Here is a 17,350-nt window from a genome sequence, read left to right on the forward strand (position 1 = left end):
ATTGTCAGAGTTACACAAAGATCTTCAAACTGTTTTGGAGGCTATCTAGTATGTATGATTTTATATAGTTTTTAATGGCCCAATCCTATAGTTTTTCTACATGAACTACCTCCATTTAAATTTGTTTGAGGACATACTATCCAGATGAGAAAACTTATGGATACAATTGAAAATTTTTAGAACTCCTCCCCTCCCCTGCAAAAGAAAGAAAGAAAGAAAACCATAGATTAATGAAAAGGCTCTGTGTAGAAACAATCCTCAGTAGATTAAAACCTCCCTTTCAACATCACTTCCAATACATAGCATTGACTATGTTCTGAATCTGAATTCCATGAAATACATAGATACTGAGTTTATTCTTATTCAGAAAAATAGCCTCTAGTTTGCTTTTAAAAAATAGGAATGTCCGTTAAAATTTAATAAAACTACAGTAAAATCATAGTTTCAAAAAGGATTCCATTATATAGAGAAGACAAAAATATGCTTAAAGAATTTTTAGACCCATATGAAAGAGGAGTTGTTATTAATGAAATGATTTATGATTAGCTTGTGGTATTGTATTTTTTGGTCATGTAGTTCTGGTTTTAATCAAAATGAAACTAAAGTCTTGCACAAAAGATTGGATCCAGCGAGATACTAAGCTACTCCTGAGACATGTTGAGGACTTCCCATGACAGGCCACATTAGTTCATTTTGAAACATTAGCGTATTTAGACTGGTATAAACCATGTTGGTGTGTCATGTTTTCATTATTGAGCCATCGTCACAACAGTCTGTGTCAGAATGAAGTGTTTAATGATAATTTATTATTTCTTACTTCCTTGATTCTAGGAATTAGGAGTTCCCAACTCACATAGCTTGAAGAGTTTAATACTTTCCTGCCAAAAAAACCCCAACATGGTACAAAATCATAGTATACAACTATTTAGAATTTTATTTTTACCAGCAGGTGGAGCTGATGTTCTACAGCAAAACAATAATTGATGTATTTTTTCTTAATACTTCCCCACACACTTTTATTTCATATACTAATTTCATGTTTTTTAAATGCTCAGTTATTTTACTGGGTCATTTGCAGTTTTAACCATGACATGATTGTTAGAAGACACCAAGCCACTTTCTCACTTTGTCTCATTTACTGAGCAGATCTACTCAATTTTCTTTATCCAGAATGTTATTAAACTTTGCCTTGTTTTCAGATTATTTTAGGGCACAAGTGAAGGATGTTGAGAATCATAATTATGCAGGGAATAGAGAAAATTTGGCACTGTAGTGTTTTACAGCATGTGTTTATAAACACTTCTAAGATGGATAATGGGAACACTTGCCTCTAACATTTCTGAGCTGGATTTTCTAGAATTCTAGTCAAAAGAACATCTAGGAGAGAAAACTGGCATAGTAGAGATAGGTTGAAGAAATTTGCAATTAGATCTGAACTTGCCCAAAGTTTGAAGGAGTTCAGCTGCAATTTTCTAGTTCAAGCCGATCTATAGTACTTGTACGGGTAACTAGATGTATGTGGAAACTAAGGGATATACATCTCTGATTAAGCGTCCCTTCCCTCTGCCTTTCTTCAGTGGCATTATGTAGGGAGCACCTTTCAATACAACGGTCAGTGCAGGGGTGACAGAAATAAGGAAGGAAGGGGAGGTCAGCCATTGAAAGGGCTTTGGCATCTGGACAGCAAAAAGACCAGGCAATGAAGGAGAGAGCCTTTGAGTCAGGCTGACCCATGGCATCTTCTTCCAAGGGCAGCAGAAGGAAGCTACCCTCATCTACTATACTTATTCTAGTCAGAGACTGACTGGGGAAGAACCGTGCTAATATGGGGTTTCAAAATAGGGTGACCAGATGCTAAATACAAAATATCGGGACCGCCGCAGGGGGAGCGCCTTTTCAATTGTTACACTCACTCGGCACGTTAGGTGGCGGGGAAATAAATCTTGCTGGAGAAGAAAGAAGTACCCGCCACCAAAGTGCCAGGTGAGTGTAACAATTGAAAAAGGGCTCTCCCTGCCTGTCACCGCCGCTAAGGGGGGGGGGGGGAAAGATGTGCCTAAAACAAAATATTGGGACAAATGGCGTCCCGACCGTACTTCAGGCAGGACGCGGGACAAACTGCTCAATATCGGGACAGTCCCAGTTTTATCGGGATGTCTGGTCACCCTATTTCAAAATGACACAGGTTGCTTACACTCCTCTGCCTTGCCGAGGAGAAGTGGCATTTCAGGGTGGCCAGGCTGCTGCTGCAGCAGGGAAACCACCTGGAGGGGACAGAGAGGAACTGCAAGTGAGTATTTCATTCCTAGGCTCAGATCCTCTTTCCCTTGCAGCCTCCAAAGGAAGAAGGCCTGCATGAAGGGATCTTGACGGCCAGGAATCACGGCTGCTCTCTGTTCTCCTTCTCCCAGCTTGGTTGTTGTCCAGCAGCAGTGTCTGACAACTCCCAGTCATCAAGCTGCTTTGAAGTCCACTCTCCCTTAGATGGAGATTAGGAGGGAGAGCATAAGAGGCACCAGTCACTTTGGAGCCCGGCTTCAGCAAGTTCATTCCTCAATTTATCCTCTTTTCCTTGATAGGATGTAGAAAATAAGGTATTTCCTGTACATACTACCCAGCGTGTGTTGTCTGCACATACTACCCAAGAGAAGTAGCCACGTCTTGCAGTTATTAATAGACTAGAGGGATGATCAAAGGCACCATTTCTATTCTGTGCTTTAAAAGCTGTTGTGTTGCCCTGTGAGTAGCCGAGCTCCCACCCTTTCCTCCTTTTCACTACATTGGTGGATTTCCAGAGGACACTTTGAGTCCTTTTACCCACCATGTTGTAATCACAGGAGAAAAATGGGGCACATGAGATCTGAAGATGAGGGCTGGTAGAAATGGGGGGCAGTGAAAAGACTATGTGGAGTGCAAAAAAGCCCCTCAGTGCACCCCCAAAAGTCAGCCTGAAAGAAGCATCCTTGACCCATCCAACAACTCTACATGGGTAGGAACACCGACTTATGACCCACTATAGTGTCTGCCAGACTGTGGGGCATGGAAAAAGAACCCTCCCATCAACCTGGAAGAGATTCATCTGCTGAGAGCCTAAGGAGATTACTTACACACATATACCTGGCAGCCCTTAAGAGACCCTCAAATGGGAAGGCGAAGGAAGCAGCAATACAGAAAACTGCCTCATCTGTTTCCTTGCCTTCCACTACCATCCTACCCCTTAGCTCCTCATGCCTGCTGGGCTGCCATCCTGTGGGTCTTGTACACTTGGAGGGGAGAGGAGAGAAAATGGGACTGAGTCCCTTACAGCACTTTCCCGTGCAGACTCAGTGGTGAAACCCCTTACCAAAGCTGGCAGATTGTTTAGGCTTCCTCCCAGCCTGGTAGGCCTAGTGTAACTCTCTTTTCTACCCACCCTAGCTGGTACAATTCTGAGAAACTTACCCCTTCCAGCTGTATCTTAAGGGATCCAAATGTTCTTCTCTTTGAGTGCTGTTCTTTGTTCTTGCTGTTTGAAGGCTAAATTTCAAGGACCCTCTTTCCTTAGATGCATTTATTGCACCTAGCATGGTGGGGCCCTGCTCGGGGGTGATACGTAAAATGAAGCAGCAGCTGCAGTCTGGCTAAACTCTTCTTCTATCCTCTGCTGATGTTATCATGGCAGGATTGGGAGAAGTATCTTCCCACATTTAGGTAAAGAAGGTGAGAATTGGATGGCGGTCCCCAGATAAGCTAAAATCAAAGTGAGAACAGGATTTGTTTTTAATTCATGGCCTTCATGAAAGAGTTTAAGTCAGTTGCCCAAGTTCACACAGGAAGTTGGTGTGATAGCGGAGAATTGAACTCTGGTCTCCTTGGTCCCAGGCTAACAACTGAATCATCTTCCCTTTAAAAAATGAGGCTATAGGGAATACAATTAAATGCATAAAATGAAATATAAATGTTAAGTAAACTTATATAACTTTCATTTGGCATTTGATGTTCATTAATCATTGTATAATCCAATACTTCTCTAAGTAGATCATCTGTGCAGATTTTAAAATCTCTGTTTTTGTCCTCATACAGTTCTGTTCCTGATTAACCCTCCGATTGTGGTTTGCTAATACTTAATGCATAAGCATTTCAAATGTAATTTAATAATCCCAAACAAGAAGGCAATTTTCCCAAACACTGTTGAGAGATTAATGAAATGCATGCATATATACAGTGTTGGGGGTGGGGAGGAGGCTTTGAATTAAACAAAACCAGAGAAAATCAGTTTAAATATATGTGTTGTGGTTTCCCCTTAAAAAGTCACTTACAGCTGATGACATTGTAAATGTCCATTCCAAAAGCTATGTAAAAAGGAAAGTTAATAATTTTCATCTATTTAATTCAAATTTCAATCAGCCCTTTACAGTGACTAGTTAGTTAAGATCTGATTCTACCCAATGGGCTTCTGTTCATGATATTGAGCTAAAATCTGTTGTTTTGCCCAAGTGAGGATTAGGTAAAAACTAAAGAGCCTGTGAAGTTGGCCCACTGTGTTAATTCCCAAGCCATGTTGTGATTCAATTTAACTTTATGTTCTAAACCTATGATCCTTTCCAATCTTAGCTCCAAGGCTCAATCTGTCGACATGTTCTTCTCCAAGTTCCCAATATTTCTTCCCACTTTCTGTTTTGATGCTAATATAAGGCTGCACATGTTTACCCTCTTAAAGAATTTTATTAGTGTGTAGGCTGCAAACAGGGGTGGGGGAGTGTTGTCTTAAATACATGCTGAAAGTAGAAAAACAGAGTTTGTAATGACATTTGAGCTACATGGCCTTTTCCAGGCACAGTCTGTTGAAGAATAGAGAACTAATGGAGAGAGATAGAGGGAAGAAAAATAAAAGGGTAGATATTTGGAAAAGAATATTTGCACCAGGATCAATTGTTTGGAACCCTGTGATGCTTTTGGGATGGGTAAGGGTGGGACACAAAGATGGGAGAAATGCTCTAAGTTGCACCACTTGCAATGGCCTCCAAAGTGCCATTCCAGGAGCCAGGAATGACTGAAGTGCATTCAGTCCACAACCCCAATTCTGGGAGGCTGCAGTGGGTGGTGAACCAACGCTGGCTATGTGAGCCCTATGACACATGGGGGTCTGTGGCAATTGCCCAACAGGTCAGTTAAGCTAGTTTATTATAATTTTGTTTTATTTGTATTGCCATAGGATGAGCCAGTTGGGACCAGGGACCCATTGTGCTAGGTGTTGTACAAATATATAATAAGAGACAACTCCTGCACCTGAAGGTTTACAATATAAAAGATGTTAAACTTCATATAAGAAAAAAGTGGTGAAAGCAAGGAAAGAGGATAAATAAGAAAATATGGGAATGAAATAGAAAATATCAAGCTTTAATAAAGGCCTAGAAAAAATGTATATTAATGAAATGCCTGTTTTAACAAGGACAGTGATAGGCCTGCAGGCTTTGTAAAGAACTGGGAGTATGGCTGCATGAAAAATTTAATGACAATTTTTTTAATGGAAAACTGACACCGTTTTTGTAGGAAACCATTTTCTGTGGAAATTTTTGAGTTTTCATTGAAAATCCAAAAACTTTTGGGCCAAAACATGAAAATCTTTTGGTTTTCAGGTTTTTATTTTTCAATGAAAACAAAAAATGTTTGTCAAAAATTTCCTTGGGCGGGGGGGAACATTTTCTGAGCAGCTCTAGTTGAGAGGGAATGGTAGCGATCTTCATCAAACTGTGCTTAACAAGAGATTTGTGAAATATGTTACCTGGACAATGAATCAGGACATACGAAGTTTAATGACCTGGTTCAAACCTTCCTTAAACCTGTAAGTTGCTACCACATTGCAATCACAGCATTTTATACCCACTTTGTGCAGATGGAGACTGCACAAGGCGAACGGCCTTAGAGAGTTACATGCTAGATGTATAAATACAGCAGTGGCAACTCGGAGAATAGGAATAAGCTTCATAGAATCATAGAATATCAGGGTTGGAAGGGACCCTAGAAGGTCATCTAGTCCAACCCCCTGCTCAAAGCAGGACCAATTCCCAGTTAAATCATCCCAGCCAGGGCTTTGTCAAGCCTGACCTTAAAAACCTCTAAGGAAGGAGATTCTACCACCTCCCTAGGTAACGCATTCCAGTGTTTCACCACCCTCTTAGTGAAAAAGTTTTTCCTAATATCCAATCTAAACCTCCCCCACTGCAACTTGAGACCATTACTCCTCGTTCTGTCATCTGCTACCATTGAGAACAGTCTAGAGCCATCCTCTTTGGAACCCCCTTTCAGGTAGTTGAAAGCAGCTATCAAATCCCCCCTCATTCTTCTCTTCTGCAGGCTAAACAATCCCAGCTCCCTCAGCCTCTCCTCATAAGTCATGTGTTCCAGTCCCCTAATCATTTTTGTTGCCCTTCGCTGGACTCTCTCCAATTTATCCACATCCTTCTTGAAGTGTGGAGCCCAAAACTGGACACAGTACTCCAGATGAGGCCTCACCAATGTCGAATAGAGGGGAACGATCACGTCCCTCGATCTGCTCGCTATGCCCCTACTTATACATCCCAAAATGCCATTGGCCTTCTTGGCAACAAGGGCACACTGCTGACTCATCCAGCTTCTCGTCCACTGTCACCCCTAGGTCCTTTTCCGCAGAACTGCTGCCTAGCCATTCGGTCCCTAGTCTGTAGCTGTGCATTGGGTTCTTCCGTCCTAAGTGCAGGACCCTGCACTTATCCTTATTGAACCTCATCAGATTCCTTTTGGCCCAATCTTCCAATTGGTCTAGGTCCTTCTGTATCCTATCCCTCCCCTCCAGCGTATCTACCACTCCTCCCAGTTTAGTATCATCCGCAAATTTGCTGAGAGTGCAATCCACACCATCCTCCAGATCATTTATGAAGATATTGAATAAAACCAGCCCCAGGACCGACCCTTGGGGCACTCCACTTGATACCGGCTGCCAACTAGACATGGAGCCATTGATCACTACCCGTTGAGCCCGACAATCTAGCCAGCTTTCTACCCACCTTATAGTGCATTCATCCAGCCCATACTTCCTTAACTTGCTGACAAGAATACTATGGGAGACCGTGTCAAAAGCTTTGCTAAAGTCAAGAAACAATACATCCACTGCTTTCCCTTCATCCACAGAACCAGTAATCTCATCATAAAAGGCGATTAGATTAGTCAGGCATGACCTTCCCTTGGTGAATCCATGCTGGCTGTTCCTGATCACTTTCCTCTCATGCAAGTGCTTCAGGATTGATTCTTTGAGGACCTGCTCCATGATTTTTCCAGGGACTGAGGTGAGGCTGACTGGCCTGTAGTTCCCAGGATCTTCCTTCTTCCCTTTTTTAAAGATTGGCACTACATTAGCCTTTTTCCAGTCATCCGGGACTTCCCCGGTTCGCCACGAGTTTTCAAAGATAATGGCCAGTGGCTCTGCAATCACAGCCGCCAATTCCTTCAGCACTCTCGGATGCAACTCGTCCGGCCCCATGGACTTGTGCACGTCCAGCTTTTCTAAATAGTCCCTAACCACCTCTATCTCCACAGAGGGCTGGCCATCTCTTCTGCATTTTGTGATGCCCAGCGCAGCAGTCTGGGAGCTGACCTTGTTAGTGAAAACAGAGGCAAAAAAAGCATTGAGTACATTAGCTTTTTCCACATCCTCTGTCACTAGGTTGCCTCCCTCATTCAGTAAGGGGCCCACACATTCCTTGGCTTTCTTCTTGTTGCCAACATACCTGAAGAAACCCTTCTTGTTACTCTTGACATCTCTGGCTAGCTGCAGCTCCAGGTGCGATTTGGCCCTCCTGATAACATTCCTACATGCCCGAGCAATATTTTTATACTCTTCCCTGGTCATATGTCCAACCTTCCACTTCTTGTAAGCTTCTTTTTTATGTTTAAGATCCGCTAGGATTTCACCATTAAGCCAAGCTGGTCGCCTGCCATATTTACTATTCTTTCGACTCATCGGGATGGTTTGTCCCTGTAACCTCAACAGGGATTCCTTGAAATACAGCCAGCTCTCCTGGACTCCTTTCCCCTTCAAGTTAGTCCCCCAGGGGATCCTGGCCATCCGTTCCCTGAGGGAGTCGAAGTCTGCTTCCCTGAAGTCCAGGGTCCGTATCCTGCTGCTTACCTTTCTTCCCTGCGTCAGGATCCTGAACTCAACCAACTCATGGTCACTGCCTCCCAGATTCCCATCCACTTTTGCTTCCCCCACTAATTCTACCCGATTTGTGAGCAGCAGGGCAAGAAAAGCGCCCCCCCTAGTTGGCTCCTCTAGCACTTGCGCCAGGAAATTGTCCCCTACGCTTTCCAAAAACTTCCTGGATTGTCTATGCACCGCTGTATTGCTCTCCCAGCAGATATCAGGAAAATTAAAGTCACCCATGAGAATCAGGGCATGCGATCTAGTAGCTTCCGTGAGCTGCCGGAAGAAAGCCTCATCCACCTCATCCCCCTGGTCCGGTGGTCTATAGCAGACTCCCACCACTACATCACTCTTGTTGCACACACTTCTAAACTTAATCCAGAGACACTCAGGTTTTTCTTGCCTATACTTCAAGAACTGTGTGCAGGACATACGTAGGAGGCAAAAGGAAGTTATTTAAACTATCTGTTGGGGGGCGGGGTTTAGACAATTGACAGGAAGCTAAGTAGACAGGCTTTTTTTCAGTGGGTTAGCTGTGGTCATCCTGTTACAAGCCACCTTAGAAAAGTCTTACCAAAGATTATCACAGTCCTGGCTGCTGCAATTGAAAGAGGACGTCTACATCTATGAGTATTCTTTAAACTAAAATTTTATTAGTATGGTACTAATATGGATGATAGATTGTTCAGTAATTAATGACCCAGTGCCATTTTAAACTTGGACAACTGGTAACATGGTATAGTGATTGCATCTTTGCTCCCCTTCTTACAGTTTGCAAGACATATCAAGAAATCTGAAGGCCAGAAAACCCCGAAAGTTGAATTACAAATCTCAATTTATGGTGTAAAAATTCTAGATCCAAAAACAAAGGTAAGAAACTTGGTAACTTAACTTTATATTTGTTTTTTACACCAGTAGTTAATTCAACATTGATTTAGAAATTCTATTTTATAAACCACTCTTCTAATAATTTCTTGTAGTGAAAAACTCCCTACTGATGGAACAACTGTAAAAATACCTATGCTAGTTACTATAATCATTTTTGTCAACATTTACCACACGGAAGTATGTGAGATAACACAGGTTTTCTAAATACAGAATACATAGGGATGCTCACAGTTCTGTAACAGAACTAAACTGGGACTAACTTTCCATATAGTCATACAAGAAGGGCAGAGTGGCTACGACCCTCTGACACCTTTTTCCAACCCTCCTGTGTCCTCCAGTTTGAGAGCATGGGAATAAGAAATAGCTGTGGTAACTATGAGTTCTGTGCTGGCAGATGTTGACTAATTAAGGGGGATAACAAAATATGTACTAATGTTGCATATCAACTTTTGTAGCTGACTTTATAAGCCATTTATATTTGCTGTCAGTCTTCTCTTCCGCTATTTTGAAAGGGCTACTTGTTTTTCTGGGTTTTCCCCCCCTCAGAAGGCTTTGAAATTCCAGTTGTGCTATAAGTATGGCTTTGTAACAATGGTAGCTACTGATTTGGTGAAATATGGCCTCAACTGTGGTCATTTCTACAGTATTGTAGTTCATTGTCTCCCTATGCTGGTTGAAAATGTAATTTGACTTACATTTAACAAAAAATCTGCCCTCGAATTCAAAGAGGAATAATGACTTAAATGCCAATAAACAGATTTTAAAAGTATTGTAGGTCTAGTCATTCAACAATTTTCAACATTCTACAGTTACTAAACTCTTATACATGTATTAAATTTTGAATTGCAATAAGCACTGTACATTGCTGTGTTTTGTATTATTATTTTTAGATGAATATTGCAATTCAGTATAATATTGTAGTTGGAGATAAGCCAATTTTAATTCTAAGACATTTCTACTTGCAAACCTTTCTGCTTGAGACCCTTTAAGTGACAGCGGGTGCAAAGTTGGTAGGTAGAAAAACCCCAGCAACACTAAGTTGACTTCATTGTAGTTCTGTATCCTCCTTGTGACATTGTGGGATGAAAAGTGGTTTCAAATCTTTGTCCTAGCTACAGCCATTTTAAAAATAATACGTGCCAAAAAATGTTAATCCCTTGCAGGAAGAATTATAAGGAGCTTTACAAAAATGGTGGGACACAAGTTACTAAGGGAACAAGACATTTTAAACTCTTGAAAATATTGTTGTAACAAGCTTTAGTAGAAATCAACTAGGAGCAGTTTTTGAATGAAGCCCTCCTTTGCAATTCAGCAAAAGCAAATTTAAAATACATGCAGTGTTATGACAATATCAAAAGGAACACATTTATTGTGCTAAATAGAGGATAAATAGCTTATTCCAACACAAACACATTATCCCTTTGTACTATGTGTACAAATAGTTGAACTCACGTTTAATCAGTGTGGAGGGATTTTTTATAGATGTTTATGGATATCTTTTTCAGATGTTATAACAATCGCTTTTTCTCTTTTTGTTTTTGTTGGGAATAATTCATTTTAATTAGCTTACTGACCACAGTGAGTCATGGTAGCTGAAGGAATCTTTTTTCCCCCAAACTGGGTTGCATGTTGTTAATATTATTATTAGTTTTAATTGTGGTAGTTCCTGGGAGCCCCTGTCATAGATCAGATCTCCATTTTGGGAGGTTTCTGTGCAAACACAAAAGATGCCCCCTGGCCCAAATAATGTAGGAGTTATACAGTGTTGAACAACCCTTGACTTTAAAAGTGGGGAAACAGAGAGATTGGGGCCCAGTTCAGTGAGGTGATTTAACTAAGGTCAATGAAAGGTGAAGATGCCAAGCCCATGTGGAAGGAGGCACTCAGCATCTCACAGAATCAAGCCCCAAATCACTTGCTCAGACCACACAGCAACAACAGAACCAAGATTATAACACAGGGACATCCTGGCTCCCAGTTGCTGTCAGGCTGAGAGTAACTTGCCCAGGGAAATCAGTAAAAGAAACATGTTTAGAACATGGTCGTGCCTGGCACAGTCCCCTCAACATTTTCTTTCCCCCTCCAGTTTACTGACCCAAAGGTTGAAGAGGAAACATAAAAGAGCTTTTCTCCCTCCCATCTCCCTAAACACAAGGAAGACTTGCTTCCTCCTTTCCTAAATGGGGTGCTGAGAGCAGCTGGCAGTGGCTGCACAGAATTACCTCTTCCCCTAGAAGGCTTCTGGGCTGCACACTGAGGCAGCACTGGGAACACGAGGAAACACAGTCTGTTGTTAAAGGGGTGGATGGAGAGAGTATAAGGTAAAGTTTGGAGAGCTGAACAAGCTTTGTGGAGAGAGTGAAGAATGGGAGAAAGCCAAGAGGGAAGGAGTTTGGGAGAGTGTCTTGGGATGTAGGGGAGAGGAAGAGAGCCTAGAGCATGGGAAAGGGAGGAGAGAGCATTGGGAAGATGCGGAAAATAGGAAGGGGAGAGAGCCTTTTGATGGGGGAGAGAAAACAGATGGGAATAAGACCAGTTTGGAAGGAGAGGGAGAACCTAAGGGATGTGGTGAAGAGAGCGCAAGCAGCATGGATGGAAAAGAATGTGACTAAGATTTTTGGCCAGGAGGTAAATGAGGAAAATAGTTTTAACATGTGTGATTTTTTTGGCAAGCTGCAGGAGAGAGAGGTTCAGTGTGTGTGAGACATTTTATTGGGGGACAAGGTGCGCAGGAGAATGGATGTGGAGAGAGTGTAGAGACTGGGAACGGGGAACATGAGAGAGAGAGAGAGAGTGAAAACATGGAGAAATTTTTGAAAGACTTAAATCCTGTGTTATAGGCTTGGTTCTGCTGTTGGTCTGTGGCCCTAAGCACATTATGTGAGGCTTGATTCTTGAAGATGCTGTGTGCCCCCCTGCTGAGATAACGGCCATCTGCGATCCTTGCACAGGAATCCACAATTTTAAATTAGATAATAGCTCACATAGGAACTGCAATATTTTCCTTCATAACTAGTACTGCTTTCCCATGCTACCGGCCAAATGAAATAAAACATCAAGAGGGTTACTGAGAAAAATAAAATACTAGCATCTTAAATATTCTTTCTATTTCTGTAATTTTGCCAGGCTCTTATAAATTAAGAACACTCTCGTTGCCACCTTTTAAACAGTTAGGCCATAAGAAAATACTGGGCAGTAGTCTGGGGTATTTTTAGTCCCATTCATCAAAAACAATGGTTCACATGGTCACACGTCTCATTCCAAGATTGTATTTTAAGTGTGTGTGACAGAGTACAGGAAGGGGAGGTGGGGAGAGTGCAGGAGAGCATGTACTCTGCTCACTTAGATGCTAATTAGTTCCCCGGGGGATGCTGATTGGAGTAGTTATCTAATCAGGCTTGTGGGCTGGGTGGGATAAAGATCTAATTAGCACCCCAGCCCAGGTCTGAGAAAGAGGCACAGGAAGGAAGTGCCAAGAGGGGGTGAGAGAGAAGAACAGGGCTAGCTGAGCTCACTCACACAGAGGTCTTAGAGATGGGAGACCAAAGGCACTGTGAATATTGTAAATCGACTGTTCTATCGGGACTGTAATAATGTTGGTGGAGGGAACATAAAATGAAAGGTCACTGAGTGTACACGGGTGGAGTTTGCTCAGTTTCTGCAGGCAAGAAGGCAGAAGTGAAGCCATGCCCTTGTCACAGTATAACGTGTGTGTGCTTTAAAATATATGTCTTGAGTTGACAGAATGTGCATATACTTGTATAAAGAGGAAGGTTTTGGATGTGTTCCTTTTTTCATAGAAACCACATGAAGGAATTTGCCAAACACCCCATTTGTTGCCAACAGAAACATTTAGAATTACAAAAGGCATTCTATAAGAAAAGTCATAGTTTCTGTAGAAATTGTTTTCTTTGATATTAACAATAGAATAGTGAATTGAGATGGTTCTGCCATGACACACACAGACTACAAACATGTAGGGAGTTTCCTCTGGGTACTATTCCAAATTAAATCTCTCCTGGCTTTTAGGTGTCAAGAAGGTCTGGACTCCATAATCAGGTTACTTCTTTGCTGGGTGAGATATTAATTGCTGGGTACAGGATATCATATCAAAGTATAATTACCGTAGAAACACTCCTGAGCAGAAATGTTAACCTGAAAAAGCAAAACACAATTTATAACTCTCAGGCATAGCACATCAGAACTCCAAGAAAAAGCTCTGTGTTCAAGTTCTCAACTAACTCGTTCTCGCAAAAAGTGTCCCAGATGCCCTGTGTTTTGTGTGTGTTAACTCTTCTCCCAAACATATTAAATCCTGAGGTTATTATATTCTGGTCTGACACTCAAAATCACTACTCTCCTAGGCACATGATTTATCATGTTTGCTACAAACCTAAAAGTTCTACACTGATGTTTCTTAGGCACATTTGTACACTCTTGTTCTTTTGTCTTGTCTCTTCTGATAGTTACTAGTATGTTTTATTTTCCCCTCTTCAGTTATAGGTTTAAGATTCTGGTTTTGATTCACCACTTTTACACTAGAAATAAAAATTAATAACCATCTAGACCATTAACGAATTTTATTGCTGTTTTCCAATACCCAATTTTACAACCACCTTTATCTAATCTAAATGCTTAGTTACTTCTCCCAGGGCTAAATAATTCCAGATGTCTTTATCCATTCTCCTTTGTAAGCCTTTTTTGTCTTGCAGATTCTGCTTTTTAAGGTTTGCTTCTTAAGAGATTGAGGGCTTGTCTTCACTAGGGGGTAAGTCGACCTAAGTTACGCCGCTCCAGCTGCGTGAATAACGTAGCTGGAGTCACCGTATCTTATGTTGACTTACCCCGGTGTCTTCACTTCACTGTGTCGACAGGAGGCATTCTCTGGTCGACTTCCCTTACTCTTCTCGGAGAGCTGGAATACCAAGGTCAACCAGAGAGCACTCTGCCATCGAGTTTGCAAGTCTTCACTAGACCTACTAAATCAATCCCTGTTGCAGTAGTGAAGACCAGCCCTCAGATGCACTCAGTATTAGCTAGAATGATCACTAACAGTTTAAACAAATTTTGAATTCTTCAAACTACAATAGAGGTTTAATTGATAAAATTAGGTAGCTGTCCTGCAATGAGTTCCACACAGGTGCACAGGTCCATATGAGCAAAGTTTATTGCAGGGCAGGGGCCTTCCCTTGTAACTACATGCACATTGAATGATGCAATATCATTTCCTAAAAAGAGGGAAAGGTCACAATACATTTGTCACAATAAAGTAAACATCATGTTACTATAACATCTAGGTGCGTAGAGTATTAATTTTTTGAATAAAATACTAAAAAATTAACTCATCAAATGTGATCGTTCTATTGTCATTTGCAGGAGGTCCAGCACAATTGCCAGCTTCATAGGATATCATTTTGTGCTGATGATAAAACTGACAAGAGGATATTTACCTTCATATGCAAAGATTCTGAGTCAAATAAACACTTGTGCTATGTCTTTGACAGTGAAAAGTGTGTAAGTATGTCAGATGTTTTACAGTGATTTGGGGGTCTCAAATGGCGTGTTTTGAAATTAGTACTAGGAAGAGGATAAAACGAGCAGCCGGGCAGCCCCTTATATAGGGTCAGCTTGATGTATTGTTTCATGTCAAGATGCCTTTAAAATTGTACTTGTGTTTATTACAGATTTAAATTAAACGTTTTGTTAATACTTTTTCACCTCAGGTCACAATGTTCTTTCTTGAGGCAAATCTTCTTCCCAGTACCCAGCCTCACTACCTGGGCCAACCACCAGGCTTATACACAAGATGGGGAGAGGATCCCTTTCCCTCCAGGCTCTGGAATGTTTGCAAAGCTGCCATGTGGAGGTTACTGCCGCACACTATGTGAAGTAGCCACATGGACTGTTGTGCAGTACACATACATATCCATATGGGATTTGCACAGTAGGCATCCTCCACTCTGCTGGGTCACTCACGTGCTGATACACCACTAGAAGAATCATTTCACACACCACTGAAATGCAGTCACTTCTGGGGTGCAACATGGCAAGTGTTCGACAATGTACAGTTACATTCAAGAATAGTTTAGGACAGGAAGTGAAGAATACTGTGTCCAGCTGAAACAGTAGGAGTTTACATAGGCAGAAAATAATTGCCTAACGGTAGTTAACTAGGACATTGGCACTAATGCACCCATTCATATGAAAAATGACAAGGGATGTTTAATATTCACAGTTGCTCGGGATCTCTGTTACGTCATGCCTCATTTAGAAGAATATAAAAAAACTCTTGACTTTGACAAAAATTACATCTTTTTTCCTCTATAGCATTAGATACAGTTATATAAACTTTTGCCGTACTGCTTATAGAGTGGGTTTGGTGATCTTGTCATTCATCTGCAATAGTTCAGTGTCAATACAGTAACAATGTGTATACTCACTGTACATTTCTGTTCGCTTCTATCTTCTTGTCTGTCTTCCTTTCTCTCTTCTTTTAGGAAGGGCAGCAATAAACACAGATCACTTCTCGATCGCAGGTGCATTTCTTCTCCCCTTCCGATAATCTCTTTATGCTGGTACCTTTCAGCGATGGGAATATGAGCAGCTGTGCCTTGTGGTTGGTACAGGAGCCAATAGCCAGGAAAAGGCACCCAAGCTCAGAGCAGAGGTCAGAGTCAGATGTCAACAATTGGATTCAAGAGTCAGAACCGGAGTGGGAAAAGGCAGAGGAAAGGCTGAGTCCACCATCAAAGGCAGGAGCAGGACTGAAACAAGATGGGAGCAAGGTTGGGAACAAATAGGCACAGGAGTTATCACAGCTGTGGGCAAATACTTTGAGCAGCTGCTGAACTGCTGCTGCAGCTGAGCTTAAGAGCTGGTCTTCTGACTTCCCAATCAGGTGGTTTAGCCAATAAGACAGCCTACTACAGGCCAGTTGCACTTGTTAGGTTGCCTGGAGACTGGCTCTTCTGCAGGGCCTGATACCTGACTATACCCACACTTGAGGTTGCCGCCTAACCAGGCCCAGTTTCTCCAGGTACTTCTGATGGAACACTTGCAATAGGTCCAGAGTGTGCATGTTCTCTGCCCATTCCCAAGACCACTACTCCAGACTGTAGTTTTCCCAGTCTGCCAGGTACTGGAGCCTTCCCCTAACTTGCTGAGTTGAGGATTCAGTGGGCCAAATAATCCTCCTGTCCGAGAACTGTTATAGGTTGGAGCGGTTTGGGTATAGGTTCTAGGTATAGGGCTTTAAAAGTGTGAGGTGAAAAGGTGGGTCTTTGAGGACTCAAGCAACTGTAACCTGAAGGTCACTGGGTTTATCCACTGTATAATCTTGAAGGGGCCCAGGCATTGGTAATCTAGTTTGGCAGATGGGTAGTTTGATTTAAGGTTCTGGGCAGAGAACCACACCATGTCCCTGTGGCCAGATTGGGGACAGCATGATGGTCTTGATCCATGTGGTGTTTCATAGGCTTCTTTGGCAGGCTTCAAGTGTTTGTTAAGCTCTTGGTGCACCCAATATGTGTTGGGGGCTAAATCCACAGTGCCTAGCACTGGGAAATTTATGGGTAACTCTGTGAAAGTGGGAGAGAAAGCTATAGTCTGTAAAGAAGGGGCTATATTGGGTCTGTTATGTGTTTGTAGTCAATAAAACATGTCAAATAACTAACTCAGTTGACGTTTTGTTTAAGTAAGACAATCAAGTAATATTTAATACAGCACTGTGCAGAAAAAGGAGATATATATATATATATACTACAGAGATTGGTATATACCAATCTCTGTAATGGAGACATGATGGCAGTGTACTTCAGTTCACTTTTGATTAACTTCCTTAAAATCACCCTTTATATATTCATTCAGAACCCAGAAAAATCCTCATGTTTTCCCCAGAGTTGGTTTTGCAGACATTTTGCTTATTTGAATATTCTTAGCTTGACCTAATCAATAAGTTAATAATGTCTGTAACCATATTTAGCTCTTAATGACTTGGACGTTAGTCAACACATAACTTAATGGTTTGCTGTTACATTGATTCCAGAACACATCTGCTATACCAAATGCTCCTTGTCCATTTTGTCAGTTACTAATTTTTTCAGTTACCATGCATTTATGTGTATCCCTTAACAATTATGTCATTTTGTCCATTACAATCCACATGTATAATAATAGGCACCCCTTTATATACAACGGGTACTTATAGACCAAGAAAAAATGACCTATTGACTATGACGTTCTTTTCATGTAATTATAAACACAAGGTATAGTGGGACTTTGGCTCATCTAGAAAGAATCAAC

At 41.6% G+C, this 17,350-nt stretch overlaps 1 protein-coding gene across 14 annotated transcripts in view; it reads left to right on the forward strand.

Moving 5' to 3' along the window:
• Positions 1 to 17,350, forward strand: part of GULP1 (GULP PTB domain containing engulfment adaptor 1) — a 294,296-nt gene that overhangs the window by 224,371 nt on the left and 52,575 nt on the right. For all 14 annotated transcript variants that reach the window (XM_084642803.1, XM_084642804.1, XM_084642801.1 and 11 more), the window contains 2 exons: positions 8,933 to 9,031; positions 14,426 to 14,563. In XM_084642803.1, the coding sequence (XP_084498929.1) occupies positions 8,933 to 9,031; positions 14,426 to 14,563 (237 nt within the window). The remainder of the gene's footprint in view (positions 1 to 8,932; positions 9,032 to 14,425; positions 14,564 to 17,350) is intronic.

This window comes from Lepidochelys olivacea (assembly GCF_965140295.1).
Source record: "Lepidochelys olivacea isolate rLepOli2 genome assembly, chromosome: 11".
Lineage (NCBI taxonomy): Eukaryota > Metazoa > Chordata > Testudines > Cheloniidae > Lepidochelys > Lepidochelys olivacea.